Below are 18,815 nucleotides of genomic sequence, written 5' to 3' on the forward strand. Positions count from 1 at the left end.
TTCCTGTGTTTGTGTTGGGCTAAATGCATGTGTGGGTTTCTGTAGGACTTTTTGAAAAGAGGCATTCTAGAGAATGTTTCAGTCAGGGGAGTTTGTGCACCATTTTTACCCCCTTCGACCAACTGCATGATGAGCCGGTGCAAAGTAGATGGGCACTTCTAGTGTGCGAACTTGTGCTGGCCATTTTTTCAAAGAGAAACTACCCGGGCAGTTCGTCTTTGAAAATTAACTAAAAAGTATGCACAGTAAAGATTTCGCAGCTAGGGCAACTCAGAATTACACCCCCCCCCCCCTCTATGTTTGTCTATGACAAGGGAGTAGGAAGATAGGAAATAAAAAGCAGTGAGAAGGGGCATCAGGAAACGGGCAGGGAATGGAAGGAAGGTGGCAGAGCAGTGGGGAAGATCAATGGGAGGAAACAATGCAGAAAGAGGCACTAAAGAGAGGAGGAAGAGAAGGTAAGGCAGGCTGAAAAAGAATCTCCGACAGCAATGCTGGAAAGTCGGGAGCAGGGAGGAGAATACCTTGCTTCCGGCTGGGGTTTTAGCGACTCCATAGGGAGAGGGAAAGAGTTGCTAGTGACTGGAGGGTAGGGAGGGGGAGGGCCAGGAGGGAGCCAGATTAACAATTAAAAAAAAAACCAAGGAAGGAGGGGGATGTACAAGTGGTTCTGAAACTAGAAATACCCAGCCTCCACTAAAATGATGCAGATAGTCATTAGAGTGAAACTTTCCAAAAGTCTTTTGGAAAACAGTCCCAATTACATTAGAACGTAGTATTTGCTGCTTGCTCACTTTTGTAACATAGTTGAAGAATAATAATATTTGCTACCTTGATTACTTCAACCTTCATAGCCTACATCCAAATGTCTTTCATTCCAAATCAGTTCATTAAATTAGGGTTATCAGGTGACTTCAGGTCAGCAGGGACAGGCTGAGCCAGTCCCGGGGTTAAATACATGCCTCTATGCCAGGGGTGCACAAATCCGCTCCAGGGGATAACCACAACGAAAATTCACAGGGCAGAAAATGCCAACTTCATCTGCCCCTTTATAGAAAAAAAAATAAAATTATAATCACCAGCGAGAGCTAATGCTGCAGGGGCAAGGAAGACGAAATGAGGCTGGCAGCAGTTCTCCCCTCCAGCATCATCTTCTTTTCCCCATTCCCTGCCTCCCTAGAGCTCTTCTGTCTCTCCCAGTGGCCCACAGTCCTCTTTTCTATCCTTCTGTCTTCATCCTTCCCTCCCCTGCTAAACGTCCTCTTCCTCTCTGAAGAGCTCTCTCTCCCTTTATCCAGTCTGCAGCGGCCCGCAGCTCCCTTTTCTACCCCTTCCTCTCCTCCTTTTATTTCCCTAGCCGCACAGGTCCCGTTTCTTCTCCTTTCCTTCCAAGCCCTGCATCTCTCTTTTCCCTCCTCCCCTTTGGTCTAAAACAGCCCCACCTCCCCACTCCCCCAGCCTTTTTCTCCCTCCCTCCCTCTATCCTGTTTACAGCACCGCTCTCCCTAGTCTTGCAGCCCTATTCTGTCTCAGGGGTAGGGTGGGTGGAGGGGAAACTATCATGCTGAGGGCCCCTCCATCAAGCCATAGGGAATGGATTTTCTAGGCCTCGTGGTGTTGCTGCTGCTGTTTCTTTTCAGGTGATAGAGAAAGGGATTCCCTGGGCCCTGCGCTGTGCTCTCTTTTATCCTCTGGCATCATCTGCCTGCAGAGAGACTACATTACCCAGGTAAAATACCTCCATGAGCAAAGGTCACCGGACGCATGTGAAAAACATTTTCTCTTTCACCAGCCATCAGCTCCAAGTCATCTTTGGCGAGCGCTGATTTCATACCCTGATATTCATGGGGTACATTTGGTTTAAGAAAGAGGTTAATGTGCACAGGTCGGTGACTCTGAAAACTAAAGCCATTTGTGCCGCTCTGTGACTGGAGTTCTAATTTTTTAATCTCTCTCCGGGCCTGACCTGCTTCATCTACGGACTATGAACTGCAAATCCACTGATACAGTGAGGTACAGCCAGGACGAGCTCAGCCCTTCCCTGAATGGAGTTGTTTGGTAGCATCAGAGCAGACAAGAAAAAAAAACAATTTTATAAGAAGGGGGGTAACACACACAGATGTAGTGAGTTCACAAATTTTCTTTTCCTTCAGAGAATAGGATAAAAATAGAAGTTAGACTTTCCAAAGCTTCTATCAGAAAATGTAAAAATCCCTAAATTGTCATTGTATCTCTTCAAATCTGTATTAAAGGGATAACAGGTGAAATGTAGTGTAAGTGTTGCACAGTCACACAAGGCCTCAGATCTTTGAGTTTTAGTTTAATCTTTTCTTAATTTTCTAAGATTCTGAGATGTGTGCACGAGAAGTAATTCTTTATTAATTCAGTTGTTGCTGTTTTTATTATGAATGCGTTCTTTATGAACATAACCGATTTGAAATTAAATCCATCTAAAACCACTTTGACTTATCTATCATCCATTACTAATTCAACATTAGGCCCACCTTCCCATTTAATGTTTAAGGGTATTTCTCTTCCAATTGGTACTTCTGCTAGTAGCCTAGGGGTTATAATCAATTCAGATCTTTCAATGCAAAACCATATTTCTAATATTACTAAAAAGTCTTTTTTCAAACTTCATTTATTGAAAAGAATTCGTCCATTTCTTTTCCTTCAAGATTTTCGTACAGTGCTGCAGTCTTTAATATTCTGTGGCTTGGATTATTGCAATGCTTTATTCTTAGGTTTACCGGATTCAACTATTTTTCCACTTCAATTAATACAAAACTCAGCTGCTCGGATTTTATCAGGTTCCACCCACAGATCACATATTACTCCTATTCTTTTTTCTTTTCACTGGTTACCAATTAAATATAGAATTCATTACAAGGTACTGAACATTATTCATGCTCTCATTTATAATATATCCTCAACATGACTCTGTTCCAACCTTCGTATTTATAAACCTGCCAGACAACTTCGGTCACTCTCCAAGAACCTCCAGGACATACCCATAGCTAAATTGGCAAGAATGGAAATAACTAGAAAAAGGGCATTCTCAGTAGCCGGCCCTGTTCTCTGGAATGCACTCCCTGACTCTCTCCATCTCATACCATCTCTTCCTCAGTTTAAGAAAATGTTAAAAACCTATTTATTCCAGAAAGCTTACAGTTCATTGACCACTCCTTAACTCTTGTATTTCATTTATTTTTCGCATAATTTGTAATATATTCATCTTCACATAACAAGTTCAGGATTATATTTGTTTTTGAAGGGTCTTTTGTTATTTTTATTGTATTTGTTTTAAGTGTTTAAGCAGTATATTGTTAATTTTTATTCATTTATGTTTATGCAATGTATTGTTTTTTACTGACCGTTTTTTAGTTGTTTTATTTTGTGTATGTTTATTGTGAACCGTTTTGATTAATTCTTTGAATTGTAAAGGCGGTATATAAACATTATTAAATAAAAAAAATAATAAATAACACAGAGCTCCTTGTTTTTAGTGAATTACAATCGGACTGATATGCACTGTTGATGATTAATAAAATGTGGATTTCCTGCGGCCACCTTTGGCAGACCCAAGAATTGTCACAGCAGATTTCTGCCTCGTTTTCAGTCAGCACTCTTTGTCACATTGCATGCCATTTTGTTGTTGCTGGAGAGGAGCACAGTTTGAAAATTGAATCTACCACTGACAAAGTCTTTTATATATCTTTTCCATTCAGCAAAGATGGGGACCTCACATTGGTCAAGAATGGAGATGAAGACTTGTTCATAACTGCTCAGTTCCAGCATACTTTAGCAGAACTTGATGAAGATTCAGGAGGTAGGTGAATAACGTCAAAGACATCCAGTGCTTTGACTGTTTTTGTTACTTTGTATTTAAACAGATGAAGAGCTCAATAATCTAGTCAGTGAGTTCATTTATGTTTTCATGTATGTACTTTTTACCCAGGATGTGATGTAAGGCCTGTACATACATGAAAACTGAAACATATTTACTGTTTCAAACAAACATTATAACAAGGGAGCCCTGCTAAAAATAATGATAATGTGCATATTTTCTAATTCTGATTTTTATTGTTTTAAAAATGTTTTGTAGATGAAGCTGATGTCGACTGTAAAACCCAAAGCTATTCTGAATCTAGCCAAACGGCGGAAATATCCAGCCCTTATGAGTATGATGCCGAATCTGACGAGGATATTGCAATTGCAGTTCCAGTTCCAGTAACAATCATAGATGAGGTTTGTGAAGATCATAGCTGCAGTCCAGCAGGAAACACAGAAGACATATCAATAGCAAGAGATAATACAGAAGAAACCTCAAGAAACCATGCTCACGTAGCAAACTTTACCAATACAAATAATAATAATGCAGACATTTTTGTTGAAGCGTCCGTGGATCACAGATCCTTCTTTAAAGAAAGAAATCCAACATGTCAGTCAACAGAAGCTAAGTTCACCTCAGAAGCTCTGAGTCAAAGTGAAGGCGCGTTGGAAATTTATGCATCACCATTTTCAAGTAAAAAGGAAAACAAGGCAGCTACATCTTACCATACTTATGAAAATGGTGTTAATCCTAATGAAGAGAAATCCCATGCAGTGTTTATCACTGAAATAAAGGTGGCACAAGCAAATACAGAATGCTTTGCTAAATCTGAGGACAAGCAAAGATCACAGAATAGAAGAAAAGAAGATTCAGAAACTGGACATAAAGCAAATGAAAATGGTGTTCACCTAGGAGCAGAGCCCATTTCACCAACTCTTTGGTGGCCACAGGTTCATAATACATCACCAAGCTATGAACCAAGAGTAGGTCTGACAACCTTTAAAGTTGTTCCTCCAAAGCCTGGTGTGAAACAGTATGACAGAGGAGTCTCCCTTTCAGCTAGTGCCATCAAGATTGATGAACTAGGCAACCTGATAAGTCCATATACTTCTAATAATAAGAAGGATACATCTGATGTTGTTGCAGATAATGAAACTGAGGGGTCACTCATCAGGAGAGCAAAAGAATTCTGGAGGTCAACTTCTGTGGACAAACAAACTGAAGATGCTACAGAACAGGCCTCTAAAAATTCACTGGCCACCATAAGCAGTAAACCATATAATCAAGAAACTGAGATTAAATCAGATTTCTTACCAAACAGAAAAGTAGTACCATCCCATACAAATGCTTACCAGGCAAGGGAAAGGCATTCAGAATATGAAGAAAGCAAACCACCCTTACTAGTGACACTGCCTCAAGTGAAACCATATACTGCCCCAAGCATAAATAAGGGTAGGGGCGATCTGTCATTTTTAAAGCCTTACAGAAGAACATCCAGCCAATATGTTGCTTCAGCCATTGCAAAATGCATAAGCCCAACTGAAAGCAAGCCTAACGTAGAGGCCTTTAGTAAAGAGGATAACAAGTATGATGACACAAAGCTAAAATTTGAATCGGAATTTAAAAACAAGAAATCTATCATTTTGTCAAATCACTCTGCAGGGGAAATGCAGCAAGATAAAACTAATGATTCTTACCAGGACTTTAACAATTGTCAAAACAAAGAATGGAATACATTAGTCCTCAGTAATTATAGAGGAAAAGAGAACAATGGAGCTATTGAGACTTCAAATGAAGCACACCTAGCTAGCATCTCTGAGAGGAATGTCAACGTACATCTTCCAAAATCATCATACAGAGAAATCAACAGGATAGAAGACTATGGCCTTACTGGCAGACAAAATATGGTCGATAAGCGGTCATGCTCTGTATCTGCAGAAAAATGCGAGAAGGTGGGCGATGCATCTTCCCAGTCCAATCTTAGGTCGCCAATTCCCTCCAAATCCAGCACGCTTCCCTGGCTTTTTCCAAACTCGGCTCAACATTATTCCAATAATGGGGAAAGTACTTTGCCAAAGCATTCACCAGTGTTTAATTCTACACCTTTATTTGATCAAGTTCTGTCAGAAAAAGGAGACAAGCCAGATATACTGCCTACAATCACTAAAATGGAGCCTGACATCATTTCAGACAAAGGCATCTTTGGGCCAAAGAAAAAATTTAGACCTGTTGTCCAGAAACCTGTACAAAAAGACACATCGCTTCATGGTGTACTAATGGAAGCCATCCAGTCAGGCGAGGGGAAGGACAGACTTCGAAAGATACAGGTGCAGTAGATATTTCATTTTTGGTATATAGTACAAATTGGCCAGCATTTGCTTCCATATTATGCTAACACAAGAAGGGCTGATGCAGCCAAGCTCGGTATATGGCAATTGCTAGAGTCCACTTCTGCAAGGGTCTGACGGCTCCTGAAATCTGTAGTCCATACTAAAACTAGTCAGTCAGTTTAAGTAATATCTTACTAACTTAGGTGTCTGGATAGATATTTATTGACATTCTCTTTAACCATAAAAATTGCAAGTGAGCTACAGTAATAGTACTTAAAAATATAATAGATAAACTAAAAGAGATTATTGAATGCATATCAGATGTATTTAAATAGTTGTAATTCAGCTCTGTTGACAACAGCAATGCCAATTTCAATCAAATCTCCAAATAGATTTCCTCCATCTCTCCCATTTAAGTGACAGCCGCCCAGTTTAATTGCTGGAAATAAAATAGAAAATTATTTTGATAATCTTAAATTAAGTTCATATTAACTGTAGGTGTCTGACATTTGCACTGATACAAACATTTTGTTATGCGATTTCAGAATCCAGAAAGTATGTCAGATGGAAGTCAGAAAAAGCTTTCATTTATTGAAACGGAGACTGAGCGGTCAGCTCTTCTATCTGCTATTAGAGCTCACAATGGTTCCTCAAGGCTTAGAAAGGTAAGAAAATAAAACCCACATTGTCTAGGCATGTCTGAAGCTGGAGGAGTGGGGCAAGAGACGCCCGACCGCCCCCTGCTTCACCCACCCCCCCACCCCCATGTAGCGCAGGGTTCATCATTCCGCACGGAATGATGAACCCTGGCCTTAGTTGGATACGTTTATCCAGCAAACTTTGCTTTCTGGACTGACTCTGAATATGGACCTCTCAGTTTCTATGGGTTGTATAATGTTCACGTTGTCAGCACACTGAACTTTTGGGAGTCTCAGATAAAATGATTTGATTTAGATGTCTTTTTAGCATGTTACAAAATAATTAAACAATTTGGGGGTGATTTTCAAACTCCTTATTTTGGTGAAAAGTCCATGGAATTGGACAAACCACAGCAGATCTGAAGGAAATAGGGTAGATACTAGTGAAAAGTAGAAATTGAAGAGAGAAGATAATAAAGGAGCTACAGGTCCACTGGGGAGGTTGTAGGTTATGAGTCCAGACTCAGGACAGCGACAGTTTGATCAGGAGGGAGATCTTGTAGAAGGAAGTAGATAAGATGGAGGATGAGCTAATGGGCTTGAGCTGGGAGGAAGGTAAAGGTGAAGAGCAGATTGTGGATTCCTTTGAGAGAGAATTTGTGGAAGGTAGAAGGAGATGAAGAATGAATGGGAATTGTGAAGGACATAGAAGAGATGTCTTAAGTCATTCAAGGAAGAGACAGTACAAAAGACTGGATAGTTGCACAATTTGTAACAAAGTAGATTGGTATATATCTTTAATTACATTTTTTTTAAACTTTCTGGTGTGCCTAGTTTCTCTATTTTATTACAGTTTGGCATGACATTCTAGATTAGCTGGGGGGGGGTTAAGTTATTTTCTAAAATTACTAGTGTGCTGGCAGCTCTGAATTATTTTGTGAGATTTGATCAAGCTAAGTGCAGGAATAAAGCAAGATCAGAATGAGTCAGGGTCACAAGATGAAGAGGCGTCAGGAGATTTGAGAAGGCTATCATGTTTGAAGATGCAAGCTTTTGAGACTATTAAGATCCTTTGCTAAAGAAACACTTGATGTCATCATTGAAAGTAATCCAGGAACACTGTTCTTGAATGCATCAAAGCTGCATGAAACACCTTCCTGTCCACATTCTTATAGTTTGCCCAAAATAATACCAGTTTCCACTCCAGTCTCTTGCCCTCTGCACCAAGGAAAAGTTACAAGAATCCCTAGTTCCCAAGTAAATAATGGCTGTATTTCCAAGAACCATTCAATGCCAACTGTGTGCTCTGGTAATCAGTTCAGTTGAGTGATGCGAGGGAGTAGGAACAGATGTTTAAAGCACTTAATCAAACAAACTTTTACTCTCTACCACAAAATATGCAAAGTGATTTAGAGGAAAGGAATTAAAAATATAATTCAGACGTCAAGTGATAAAAGTACTTCTGAGTGTTAATCTTAAGTTTGTTCTTTTGTGCTGTGCCCTTGGTAGATATCATCTTCGGCCTCTGAAGAGCTTCAGCATATTAGGAATTCTGAATCATTAGTACAAGGAGATGAGATGGCCCAGACTAAACAGCTTCACATGCTGCTGCCGCCACCGCCTCCACCTCCACCTCCCAGTGTGTCATACAGAGCACCCAAGCATTCTGTAACTCCAAGAAGCGAACCTGTGAATGCACGAGAGGCCTTAATGGAAGCTATCCGCTCTGGCACAGGTGCTGCAAGTTTGAAAAAGGTAACTTTTATAATACCAGCAACAGTTGTGCCTACAAATAGGTAAATTAGATACACATACATATATAATGTGTACACACACACATCTCTCTCTCTCTCTCTCTCGCTCTCTCTATTTTTTTTTTCACTCCATTGGCCTGTGACATAGTAAGGGCAAAGGGCCGTCGGCGCCATTTTGATTACTGGCAGCTGACGGCCCAAGTGCAGGAGATCGCTCCTGGACCCCCGCTGGACCACCATGGACTTTTGGCAGGTCTTGGGGGGGGGGTCAGGAGGGTGGGGGGCTGTAGTTAGTTTTTTTTGTTGTTTTTTTTATATTCGCTCCATAAGACGCACAGACATATATATAATCTTGGTGATACCATAAGCAGCAGAAAATCCTGATTTCACAAAGCAATGGTATTGGATCAGTGTATATATATATATATATATATTATCAAGAAAAATATAGAATTTAGCACACACATTGACCTTCCCAATTTCTGTTTTTGTCATGTTTCAGAAATCTCCAGAAAGTAGTTTCTAAAATGTACTTATCAAATATAAAATGCCTTGAAGTTATAAAACAGTATTGCATAACCCATTTGAGAGAAAATCCAAAGCAAGGACGTTTTGGTTTTAAGAAATTCAGGATTAAAAATCACCATCTGAATATTTTACTGTTCAGATGTGATACTGATATGAAGACTTCAGTACCTACATAGTGAGGAGTTTTAATGTAATACCATGAAGACACGCCTTAGTATTTGCATCTAGAAGAAACCCAGGAGGCACATTAATGCTACGATGTCTGCCAGGTGCTTCAGTGTGCGTTAAGCACTTGGAAGCGTCGTAGGCCAGGAAGTGCATTGACACATCTGTAATAACGTTCATAGCGATACTGTGTAAGCATGGAAGTAAATCATAACATGAGAGAAGCAACAATATCTACAAGGCAATGAGCAGGACCTTCAGTGCTACCCACATTCATGCAGATGTTCAACACAGTACAATGTGGAGACATGCCAATTAGTGTTAGTGATGTTTATAATAGTGCAGAATATATCTAAATCAGGGCTTCCCAAACTTTTAGCCAATGTGACTCCATTTTAGTGCTTGAAAATTCACAAGACCCCTGAGGATGACAAAAACAAATATCCACAACCCTCGTTACACTTCGGTTGATCTTCTCTCTCAATTTCCACCCCATCCAGATGACCGCCTCTCTTCTTCTCCTCCAGCAGATCCCCTCGCTCAACCTCCACCCCTCCAGCTGATTCCCTTTTACATCCTCCAGCAACTCTCACCTCCTCATCCTGTCCCCCCCACCCCCGCTCACTCCCTTCAGCATTTTGTTTTTTGCATCTCCTCAAGCCCTTCTTAAAACTCCCAACTGATTCTCAGTCATCCCTTCCCTCTCAGCCCATCATCCATTCCCTCTATTACTTCCCAGTGAGGCAGGGTGGTAATAGAGGGAACCCTTCTTTCACATCTCCCCAGTTGATCCTCTCTTATATCCTCCAGTCAGTCTTCTTTCATTCCCTTTCTTTCACTTTCCACAGCCAATCCCTCTCCATCTGATCCAACCCTCAAGCCCCTCCCGCATCTGATTCCTCCCCTCAGACATCCCCCCTGGGCCAAGGCCAGTGGCAACTTCCTGCTTTGTGCCCCCAGGCCAAAGGTGGATGGCAACTGGTGAGAAGAGAGGGCAGGCTGATAAACAGGTTCATTGGTGGGTGAGGGGAGCAGAGCCATAGCAAATCTTTTAACAGTTTGGGCACATTCATCCTTCCCCTCCCCCTCATGGTTCCAAGTCAGACAGCGATCTGCAAGCAGCAGCGTTAGTAATGGAAGTCAGCATGGAGCCTGCGAGCCATTGCAAGCTTATGGGAGCATGACATCGGTTCCAATCCCTCCTCGTGCAGGGCTTCCTGTTATCACGGCAATTCATGCGTCACTGCAGGGCCTGCGTGCTCATGCTGGCTCACAGGCCCCGCACACCCTGCCACTTCTGGCATGTGCAGAGCTCTGCCATTTGAGGCACTTGTGACCCCGGTTGAACCTTTTGTGAACTCCATTTGGGGTCCCAACCCACGGTTTGGGAAGCCCTGATCTAAATGAATTTTAGTATGTTGATATTCCTACTGGCATGGTATTATTATGGTGTTAAATATCGCTAATGGTGAAGGAAAGCCAGGCTATTAACTGTTCCTTTCTACCATGGTAGAGGAGTTTTGCTTCTAGTCATCAGTTTCTCCAGTCAGTTCAGTACCCAACGGAACATTATAGGTCTTGTTGATTCAGAAGACCTAGGAAATTCATTTAAAAACTACATTACACGAACATTATAGATAATACATTTCTTTAGTTTATGTAAGTTTTATGAGGGAAACCTTATTAGAAGATTGCTACTTTATTTTATATTGTTTGTGGTGATTTTATGAATGTATTCTATGTAATCTGCACTGGAAGCTACGGAATATAAAAATGTTTAAATATTTACATTGTTATGGGGTTTCAGGTAAATGAACAGATGTCAGGAAATTGAAAGTTATGGGTACACAAAGGCATTCATAATTCTAATAGTGCCCCTACATCACACATGACAACATAAATGTTTTTCTGTGACATCCTGAAATCAATGATGTTACTGAAGCATAATGCAGGGTTTGGACACCCGCTCTGTTCTTTCCCTGCCCACATATTTTCATTCTCTCTCTTCTTTCTTTCTTTCTTTCTGTATTTTTTTTATAGACCGCCTCTTCCCAGGATGGCTACAAAGTGGTAAACAGCAAAATATCTGATCAGTGTTATTGTTCTATGTTTCTATATTTTTCATACCATAAGCCTGGCTCCCCTTGTTTTCCTCATCCATCCAACTTCCACTCCCAAAAAAAGCGTACACATTGGGGCCAACATTCAAAAGACTGAGTCACCTAACTTAAGGAGTCAGGCGACCAGATTTAACTAAATGAAAATTTCCCCCTTCCCAGCTCCTAAATTTAGGTGTCCAAAAATTCAGCAGGGTTAGGGGCAGATCAGAGTGGGGGAAGTAAATTAATAGCCTAGCACTGATTTCCAGCACTAGGCACCTAACTTAAGAGCCTAAATGTAGGAACCTCAAGTTCAGCTGATAATTTGCCTAATTTTAGGGGCTTGAAATGCAGGCTCCTAGATTGTCAGCCCACTGTCAATACTAGCTCAAAGCAGCATGTAAACATTCATTGTTGGATAAAAGAATTTAATAAATACCTAAAGAAAAGGAAGTTCCAATAGTTATTGGGTTGTACACCATATTATTGTTATACAGCTATGAACAGTAATGAGGTTCTGTAATGGCAACCGCTCTTGCTCCAAATAGTTTCTAAAATGTTGAGATGATGTGTTCTCTCACCCTGCAGTTGCATTTGAACTTCTCGTTCCATTTACAACCACAGGTGGACCTTTTCCCAACCTAGGGGAGCTGATGCAAACTGACTGTGTGTAAATATTATTCAGCCTTGCCCTTGTTTTAAATGTATCAAATAAATGAGGGTTGTGCATTACCCCCATCTATGTCAGGCATAAACTCTGCAGAATGATCCCGTAGCACAAAATGATTCATCAGTTTTAGCAATGTGGGAAGATTCTCTTGCATCCAGCACCTGAGTCCTCAAAAAACCCCCCAAAAAGACCCATATAACTTATTGATGTGATACATAGTAACATAGTAATGGCAGCAGAAAAAGACCAATTGGTCCAACCAGTCTGCCGCTCTGTGCAGATTACCACCATGATTCTGTTAAGGGAAGTAACTGCTGCTCCATGCCAGTTACTCCCAAGCCTTATGTTAAGCTTAGTCATATTTACATTCAAAACCAAGCAACTGTCAAACCCATAACAACTTGACCATGGAAGCAGTCCTGTGCTTTTTCCCTAAAGTCCGCGTATTAGTAAATGAGCTGCGGCATTTACCAATAATAATGCATCTGTTTTTAGAGGAAAAAACATAAAGCCTTGCTTTAAATGTTGCATAAATTTGTAGTAACATTCCATATCTACAGAAATTATTGACATACTTACAGAGGAATTCACATGAAAAGCACAAGGGCTTATCCCACCTAGAGTATCTTCAGTGAACACAGCAAAATGATGAGATGCAGAAATCATCACTACACTGTTTGAAAAACATTTATGGATGCCTCAATAATATGACTTTCTAGGGCCATAATAGGAAAATCTTCAGAGGCATAGCCATGTTAGTCTGGTGTAGCAAAAATAACAAGAGGCAAGTGGCACCTTATGGACTAACCAGTTTACTGAGGCATGACCTTTCAAGGACAGAGTTGCATCTGACGAAGTGGATTCTGTCCTCGAAAGCTCATGCCTCAATAAATTGGTTAGTCTATAACAGGGGTCAGGAACCTTTTTGGCTGAGAGAGCCATAAACGCCACATATTTTAAAATGTAATTCCATGAGAGCCATACAATATGTTTAAAACTAAATATAAGTAAATGTGTGCATTTTATGTAAGATCACACTTTTAAAGTACAATAAGTCTCTGAAAATATTACACCAGGCCTTAAGACACCAATACATCTCCTATTAGGAAAACGGACCAAGTCAGGCTGCTATAGAGTCCTACACAGAAACTACACGCCAGCAGAAAACCTCACCTGAATCACGTGCTGTCCCTCACCTAACATAGAATAAAGAGACCAAAACGCATAACAAGAAGCATGCAGACAAAAACTGAATTGGAAACTGCAACAAGCCAGAGTCTCTGTATGCAGTGTAACAAAGGAAAAAAGAAACATCACACATCCTTATAAAACAAATCAAGAAATATAAAATCATCAGCAGTAAAACTGTACTAACAAAAAGAACATATTTCGAAACAGCTGATGAGTGGAATATCCAATAATTAAAAACTCATATAAAACATTTCCAGATACCAACAAAATATTTCAAAATAGCAGACACAAAGATCCAGTAATGAAAAATAATAAGGATACAAAAATTTTTTTGCTCTGCATACCTGGGAACGTTTGATATCCAGGTGTCCTGAGATTGTTCTGAATTAGCAGGAGGTGGGGTGGTTTGCTTGGAACTTTCTCCTCTCTCAGTCACATACCAGCGCTCTCTCTCACACTGGCTCTCAATGACACACCTATACACACATGCTCTCAGTCACTCACATATACAAATGTTTTTTCTCTCTCACTTATATAGGCTCTTAATTACACATTTACACACATGCTGTCTATCTTTTCACGCTTACACACACACAGGCTTTCAATCACATAAATACATGCTGTCTTTTTCTCTCACACACAGACTCTCATTCACATGCTTACAAACATGTCCTCTCTTTCTCTCATTTACACACAGGCTCTCAATCACATACTCACATGCTCCCTCACCTAAATCAGCTCTCAATCACACACAGACACACATGGTCTCTCTCTCTCATTTAAACACAGGCTCTCAATCACATACTCACATGCTCCCTCACCTAAATCAGCTCTCAATCACACAGACACACATGGTCTCTCTCTCTCATTTAAACACAGGCTCTCAATCACATACTCACATGCTCCATCACCTAAACCAGCTGTCAATCAGACACAGACACACATGATCTCTCTCTTACTTATACACACAGGCTCTTAATCACATACTCACATGCTCCATCACCTAAACCAGCTGTCAATCAGACACAGACACACATGATCTCACTCTTACTTATACACACAGGCTCTTAATCATACATACACATGATCTCTCTCACACACAAAGGATCTCAATCATACACACATACTCTTTCAAACAAACAGGTTTTCAATTACAAACTTACACATACAGGGTCCCAATGGTAAACTTACATTCATGCTCTCTCTCTCACAGGCAGGATCTCAATCACAGACATACTCTCTTTCACATATACAGGCTCTCAATCATTCACATACATGCAATCTCTCACTCACACACACAGGATCTCAAACACACATGCTTGCTCGCTCATTCACTCTCTCTCTCCCCCTTCCCCAGGGAACTCGCGGCAGCAGCAGCCACCTCCCAACGCTAACCTCCTTCATTTTCAGCCCTCGCGGAGGCGAAGGCGGAGTCCCATCGGCCGCGGTTGAAGATTTTCATTTTCCTCCGAGCCGCGCTGCAGTATTCTTCCCGTCGGACACGCACCCGATGCTCTCCACTTCCTCTTCCGGGCCGCGGGAAGAAGAGAGCACCGGCGTGCTCTCTTCTTCCCGCGGCCCGGAAGAGGAAGTGGAGAGCATCGGGTGCCTGCGCGGGAAGACCCGCGCAGGCACCCGATGACTCCAGCGCTGGCACCCGGCTGACACCCGATGACTCCCGCGCAGGCACCCGGATGACTCCAGTCGGCATGCTCTCTTCTCCTCCCCCCCGCGGCCCGGAAGAGGAAGTGGTGAGCATCGGGTGCCTGCGCGGAAGAAGAGACCACGCTAGTGTGGTCTCTTCTTCCCGCGCAGGCACCCGATGCTCTCCACTTCCCCTTCCGGGCCGCGGGGGGGGGGGGAGGAGAAGAGAGCACGCCGGTTGCCGCTGACTCCAGCTGTCCTGCCGCGTTCCGCCCGGGCTGACAGCATTTAAGCCCGGGCGGCGGAGGACCGGGGAGCAGCTGGGTCAGCGGGGAACCGCGAAGTATGGCGACACTTGTCTGCGAGCCAGATGCAGCCCTCAAAAGAGCCATATCTGGCTCGCGAGCCATGGGTTCCCGACCCCTGGTCTATAAGGTGCCAACTTAATACTTAGGGCTATGATAGGAAAGGCGGTTTTAATGCCTATGCATCTATTGCAGCAAACTCCTGTTGGATGCAAAAACAAAACAATCCAGGGGAGTTATCTTCTGAAGAGCTTTTCACTCATTGAAATATAGTGAAGGGGCCTATAGAGAGTGTCCATTATATGACAAGGAAATCAGTTCAGTGTGGGGGAGGGGATTTCTTTTGGATGGTTCTCTTTTTCACACAGACTAATGGCTGGGGGAGAAAGCATGCCCCTGAGCCATAGCATTTTAATGAAATATGGGAACACCCCTGGCAAAAGGTGAATCCTTAGTTTCAAACACCCAGATGATGACCGGTGGACTTGGGGAGATAGGGAGTGGGGGGAAGTCAGATATTTCAGTCATGACTTCGGAAACAGGCAGCGGCCATTGTGCAGTGACCGTGAAGCAGCAAGATGGTGGGATAACAGTGGCAGAGAACAAAGGATAGCAAACTGTTACAGATGTCTCCTTCTGCCATCAAAGGTCCCCCCGTTCCCCTCCCCCCTCCCCCCCCCTCCTCATTGTGTTAGTGCCTCCCCTCCACCCCATGGTACAATCACTTGCACCAGTGACTGGCATAATCCCCAGAGTATAGCAGACCTCCACACCCCTCCAGCCCAATTCCTTCTTAGAGGACAAGAAAACGTGGCAGAAGACCTTACGACCTATAGTGGAAAAGAATATGTAAAAAGATGTGTTCCAAAGATAGTGCTTTAGAATTCTTCTTTTTTTTCCTTTCTTTTATACTGGAAAAACAATTGTAAAACAATATGTCCTGGTTAATGGGGGTAACAATGTGAGCCAAAGAAATATCTAACAATGAGATGTTCTTTCTTTGATTATGTGCTGTTATTTATTATAGGTCTCTGTTTCAATGAACACTGTATAAGGACAGGAACTTGGACAAATCTGATTCAACAGAACACCTAATCATCTTTCAAGGACATTTTGAAGAGGCACAGAGCACCAGAAGCCTATGTTATTGTCTTGTCTACAGGCCAAATGTTTCCTAACTAATTTTCCATGTTCTCGCATAATGGTTTGAAGATGACTATATCTATATGTGTGTGTGTGTGTATGTATGTATGTATATCTGGATTGCTTTGCTGCACAGTTTGTGTGCCAAAGAAATGTGCATTTGCCTGTAAATATGCATGTAAGGTTGCCAATAAAATATTCTTATTGGCAGGTTAATCAAAAGATAAACACAGAAGGTCCTTTCGTTAAAATGTAATTGCTTTTTTGGGCAACACGGAAAGAAAATTTTATATCTAAAGTTGTTTGAAAAGCAAACTTTAAGTTTTAAGGTGGTCTAAAGTATGCAACAGTTTTAATAAGTTCTTCTGCACATGATTGCTGGCTTCCGGAACACTTGAAATATAGCAGTGAAAGAAGCCAGAGGATGACTTTGTTCTGTTGGAACTGACTTGAAAGACACTGGGGATGATTCTTGGATGTTTAAAGAACTATCACATCTTCTTTTCAAGTAATGATATGGGTGCCTGAAACACCATACAGTGGTTTAAAATCAAATTTTAACTTTGAAAAAGTTGTGGTACAATACAGCTGAATCACACCTTCCTAATGCTCTAAATAGGAAAAAATTCTCACCTCCTGATGACCTCGTAGTATGTATGTATAAACATCTCTGCCTGTGGAATTATTTGTAGGAAAGTCAGCCTGCTGAAACTTTTTTTTTTTTTTAAGGCGGGGTACAGAGCCTATGAGTAACAAACTGGATGAAGCTTTGTTTAAGTACGTTTCAATGTCTTCATCATGGTAGATCGCACTCCTTCAGTGAACTATGAAAATTTCATGTTTTTTTATATGCTGCATGGCAAACAATGCAGAATAACAAGTTATGATGCCATCCTCAGTGTAATAACTTTTTCCATTATGACATGAGTGTAGCTTTTAAGTACTTTACTTTATTATTTTATAATCAGATGAGTTTTGTATGGTAAGTGGGCTGGCCTGCAGTAAGCTATCCAGCATTTGAAGGCAAGCTGGTCATCTGCAGGTGAAAAAAGGTGGCTATATTGGTGCTTATGGTCATTAATAACCATCTGGTCAGTGGATTTCCACTGCTTTCCAGGAGATACCTTTTGAAAGAAAAGTGGGCCCATCTGAATAGTTACAGGGGTTATGAAGTATACAGGAGAATGTTACAGAATGTGGACACTGTATATGGAGGGTATACTGAACCCCTAATAACTTTCAATTTGCTCTAATGAACATTTTGGGAAGAACCAAAAAAAACCCTAGAAAAGATAAAAACATGCACTTTTGCTTTTTTTTTTTCCACTAAAGCCTTTTATAACCTTTAATAATTAACATTTTCAATTTGTGATTTGGTATATAAATCAGTAGCAGAGTACTTATACGTTCTTACTATATATAAGACACTTTTGCTGTTTTATCAGTATTTATAAGGACATATTTTTGGATGAATAACTACTGTCGTAGTTGAACTTGTACATAGTCTTGATAATACTTTGCTAAAATGGATATTTTAACTTAAAATTTGCATAGCAATCAACTGAATTTATTTCCTTAAACCTGCTGCATTGTGATGAAACAGATGCTGGTGTGGAGGGTTGTATATTTTATTGTTTTAACCTGTTTAGTTCTGCACAACAATGGGAGCTAGAAGCCTTTAGTTTTGCAAAAATCCTGAAAAAAATGTCATTCATGTAAAAATAGTGATAAAATATGTAAGTTAGATTGTTACCAGCTGGCGCATATTTTCCACACTCAGGGGATTTATGTGTCAGAAAAGATTGACTTGACCAATCAGATTGATTGACTGACTGATTTGACTTACGTGGTACCTAAATGCCATTTTAGTTGAACAGATGCGTTAGCTGGGAAATTTTCACCTGAACACAATGGCTTCTAGTCTGCAAAATTCTTCTTCCATGCAAGTGGACAAAAATCTGGAGATAATCAATTCCACATCATTCTTTCTTGTACTTAAAAAAAAAAAAAAAAAAGATACTTGATTAGTTTTTGGGATATTGAACTCTGTCCCATGGAGGTTTTGATTCTTCTGCATATTTTTTTTTTTTTCCATACATCTATGAATTTCGCAAAGTAGAAGCCCCAAAGATTAGTCAGTTGACTGCAGTTATTATGCTATGTTATAAAGTAATGATCCTTTATAGTGCCACAAATAAAAAAAAAATTCTTTGTTGCAAAATATAACTGGAAGAATGTATCTATTAAACATTTTAGCTGTAGCAATTAGAAAAAGGTCCAAGGTTGATGAAGCAAAAGTGCAAGAAAGCGTGTATGAAAGCATTTATTTTATAATGTTGTTTAGCAAGCAAAATAATCCTTGTTTTAAAGGACACCATCAGAGTTTGAAAAGAAGAGATCCTGTTATTTTAGGGGTAAATATTCAGTAATCCAACAAGCACAAATCTAGCCAGAGAAAGTAATCCAGGTCACCTTATCTAAGATGTTTAGCGGGATATAGCCATGTAAATCTGCAA

The 18,815-nt window shown here is 40.8% G+C and overlaps 1 protein-coding gene across 7 annotated transcripts in view; it reads left to right on the forward strand.

Moving 5' to 3' along the window:
* COBL (cordon-bleu WH2 repeat protein) overlaps positions 1–18,378 on the forward strand; it is a 438,118-nt gene extending 419,740 nt beyond the window's left edge. For all 7 annotated transcript variants that reach the window (XM_029589712.1, XM_029589714.1, XM_029589716.1 and 4 more), the window contains 5 exons: positions 3,729–3,829; positions 4,106–6,159; positions 6,708–6,827; positions 8,310–8,555; positions 16,184–18,378. In XM_029589712.1, the coding sequence (XP_029445572.1) occupies positions 3,729–3,829; positions 4,106–6,159; positions 6,708–6,827; positions 8,310–8,555; positions 16,184–16,210 (2,548 nt within the window). In that variant the 3' untranslated portion in view covers positions 16,211–18,378. The remainder of the gene's footprint in view (positions 1–3,728; positions 3,830–4,105; positions 6,160–6,707; positions 6,828–8,309; positions 8,556–16,183) is intronic.
* Positions 18,379–18,815: the final 437 nt, after the last annotated feature.

This window comes from Rhinatrema bivittatum, chromosome 2 (genome assembly GCF_901001135.1).
Source record: "Rhinatrema bivittatum chromosome 2, aRhiBiv1.1, whole genome shotgun sequence".
NCBI classification, from domain to species: domain Eukaryota; kingdom Metazoa; phylum Chordata; class Amphibia; order Gymnophiona; family Rhinatrematidae; genus Rhinatrema; species Rhinatrema bivittatum.